This window comes from Rhagoletis zephyria, unplaced genomic scaffold, assembly GCF_001687245.7.
Source record: "Rhagoletis zephyria isolate East Lansing unplaced genomic scaffold, Rhagoletis_zephyria_1.1 Rzeph_scaffold_27879, whole genome shotgun sequence".
NCBI lineage: Eukaryota > Metazoa > Arthropoda > Insecta > Diptera > Tephritidae > Rhagoletis > Rhagoletis zephyria.
The window spans coordinates 1-3,560 of NW_016184936.1; the positions used below are offsets into that span (position 1 = coordinate 1).

Below are 3,560 nucleotides of genomic sequence, written 5' to 3' on the forward strand. Positions count from 1 at the left end.
GCATTCTTCATTCGTTTAGCAAACATCGCAAATTGCGTTTGAATCCACCTTCTTCATCGGAATTTGGACGCAGCATCTCAGTGCCTGCCGATCGTTTAGTAAATAAGTCTACCTTGCCTGCCCTCATGAGTTCAATCAGCGCTGGTACTTGCAATACACCTACCACGCCTGAGCTGGAGTAAGTGCAATAGCTCTTGTATTCGATATTAAACTCTCCCCCCTCTCATGGTATTCGATATTTAAACTCTCCCGCTTTTCACAGAATAACTCACTCGTCTTCCGTCGATATCGATGAGCTGCCCAGCACACAGTTCGCACTGGAGCGTCGCAACTCATCCGGTTTTCTACTGTCACCCGAAATCGAGGCTTCCACACCATCGCTGCGCACTAACCCCAGCGAAACCAGTGAAACCGATGGCTTCTATCGTTTGAAGAAAGATTCGCAGCGTCGCACCACCTTGTCAAAGGTATTGAAAATGGATGAGGATAAAATTTGTAACTTGTGGATGGATCGCATACAAACGGATCATAAAATCAGCGTGCTAATAACAAAAGCTGAGTTGCAAACTCTAATACGTGGGTTGCGCGAGTATATTGTTAACGAGAAGGAAAAGAATTTAGAGGCAACAATAATGGGACTGAAGCAAAAGCTAAATGACGACGTTGCCGTGGATCATTTACACTTGGCATTGTATGCTTTTCAAGATGCTGTAGTCACAGTATTGCGTTCACATTTCATCAAACCACATTGGATGTTCGCATTGGATAATTTAGTAAAAAGTGCTGTACAGGCGGCCGTAACAATCCTGTCCCCAGGTGTGTACGCAGAAATTTGTTTTAAACTAATTTTGTATGATTAAACCTCTTTGTTTTTGTTTCTCAGAGCTTGGCGCCAACTTAGCCGGTAAGGAACTATCCTGCAATGACGACGAAAGCGTACATAATCCGCAACATACCTCAACTGATAGCCAGGAAAAGATTATTGGAGAACAGACTATAGTCACCGCATTGATTGAAGAGGACGATGGCAGCTTTTCACCGAGCGAATGTGTGCGCATTTTACGTGACATGAAGGACAACGATAAGCAATTTCAACGTCAGCACTTGGAACAACAGAAGCAGCAGCTGAAGGCATTACAAAATATAAGCAAAGAATTGGCGCACATCTATTCAGGACGGCGTAGAGCGAGGTTTGTTAGAAGCTAGTGTTTATACCGTATTTCGTTTATGATAAGAAAAAAGTTCTTAGTATCATATTCAGTTGTTCACATTTCATTACATATCTTATTCGCAGGCGCCCGTTTGCTACGCTTCATCGGCGTCCCAACCGTTCAACTGCACATAAACAACACAACTTCCATCGCAATTTAAACAAACGTACATATGGTATTAGCGAAATTGACGAGCAGCTGGCGCAGTGGCTCACCAACCATGACATTGACGAATTTTCGCAGACTATAATACTTAATGAAGGTTTCACTTATGAAGATTTTGTGTTCAATATGGAAAAATTAGATTTGATGCGACTGGAGTTGAGGTAAACAAAACGTATTTAATTATTTATATTTCCATAATTTCTAATTAACTCTTAACCACGTACAGATTGGGCGTAGAAGTGCGTCTATGGAAATTGATTACCCAAACTCGTGCGAGCATGGACGTTGTTGATGCTGAGAGTTCCTGTAGTCAGCAGCAAAAAAATACGCACAGTACTGATAATTCAGGTGCCTTAAAACGTAGTAAAACTACTGATCATAATTATAGAACTAAGTGTGGCGGCAGTGAGAATAGCAGGAAAAGAATTTTAAATTCGCACACCGTTAATAACAATACCAGCGACAATGACAATACTAATGCTAATACAAGGCAAACTGAAAGCGAGTATGACTCTTGCAGTGAATAAAATGAAAACCCCGTTCTGTATTGTTTTTTGAGTACAATAGTCATAAATGTGTTGTCATTGTTGTTGTTCTTGATATTATTCTATTTAAAAATTCGCACATGCATATAAAAAAGAAAGTTAAGCTACTAACCTCTCGCAAATCGCATAAACTATCAAAAGTAAAAAAATAAGGAAAAAAAAAACAAAATACTTATTNGTATACGCAATTTCGTTTATGATAAGAAAAAAGTTCTTAGAATCATATTCAGTTGTTCACATTTCATTACATATCTTATTCGCAGGCGCCCGTTTGCTACGCTTCATCGGCGTCCCAACCGTTCAACTGCACATAAACAACACAACTTCCATCGCAATTTAAACAAACGTACATATGGTATTAGCGAAATTGACGAGCAGCTGGCGCAGTGGCTCACCAACCATGACATTGACGAATTTTCGCAGACTATAATACTTAATGAAGGTTTCACTTATGAAGATTTTGTGTTCAATATGGAAAAATTAGATTTGATGCGACTGGAGTTGAGGTAAACAAAACGTATTTAATTATTTATATTTCCATAATTTCTAATTAACTCTTAACCACGTACAGATTGGGCGTAGAAGTGCGTCTATGGAAATTGATTACCCAAACTCGTGCGAGCATGGACGTTGTTGATGCTGAGAGTTCCTGTAGTCAGCAGCAAAAAAATACGCACAGTACTGATAATTCAGGTGCCTTAAAACGTAGTAAAACTACTGATCATAATTATAGAACTAAGTGTGGCGGCAGTGAGAATAGCAGGAAAAGAATTTTAAATTCGCACACCGTTAATAACAATACCAGCGACAATGACAATACTAATGCTAATACAAGGCAAACTGAAAGCGAGTATGACTCTTGCAGTGAATAAAATGAAAACCCCGTTCTGTATTGTTTTTTGAGTACAATAGTCATAAATGTGTTGTCATTGTTGTTGTTCTTGATATTATTCTATTTAAAAATTCGCACATGCATATAAAAAAGAAAGTTAAGCTACTAACCTCTCGCAAATCGCATAAACTATCAAAAGTAAAAAAATAAGGAAAAAAAAAACAAAATACTTATTTTCTTATGTTATAAAGCTAAAAGTTTGAATTAAGCAAAAAGTTATGAATTAAAAAAAAACAAGCATTATTGTGTTAATAACAATTTAAAGAAATCGTGTTTTAATTAATCCTACGTACAGCATCCGATCCAAAACAAATGGTCCCGCAATCCACTGCCAACGAGCATCACCAAGCAGCAACCCCCAATAGCAGCGAGCACAACAAATGCAAATATAGGCAACTTCACTTATTCCCCATCACACGGATTGATCCCTCCTCCCACCCTCCCAAGGCAGACAAAAATACTCTAACTAAATTAACGACAACCGTTTTTATGGGTTGGCATGGAATGCTGATAGCTGTCGGCCGCTGTGGTGTAGTGGTAAGCAGTGCGCGCTTCCACTCCACAATGCCTGGGTTCAAACCCTGGTCAAAGCAACATCGCAAAAATATAGAAAAAAGGTTTTTTCTTAACAGCGGTCGTCCCTCGGCAGGCAATGGCAAACCTCCGAGTGTATTTCTGCCATGAAAAACAGCTTCTCATAAAAATACAATCGCCGTTCGGAGTCGGCGTAAAACTGTAGGTCCCTCC

The 3,560-nt window shown here is 39.3% G+C and overlaps 1 protein-coding gene across 1 annotated transcript; it reads left to right on the forward strand.

Annotated features, from left to right (window-relative positions):
- Positions 1-14: 14 nt before the first annotated feature.
- LOC108382625 (mitogen-activated protein kinase kinase kinase 5-like) lies at positions 15-3,019 on the forward strand (the record flags this gene model as incomplete). The annotated part of the gene is made up of 7 exons (XM_017638999.1): positions 15-178; positions 263-816; positions 884-1,190; positions 1,295-1,537; positions 1,603-1,897; positions 2,075-2,427; positions 2,493-3,019. Coding segments are annotated over 7 exons (2,217 nt in total), but the record flags the coding sequence as incomplete, so codon positions are not given.
- Between the last annotated feature and the right edge of the window lie 541 nt (positions 3,020-3,560).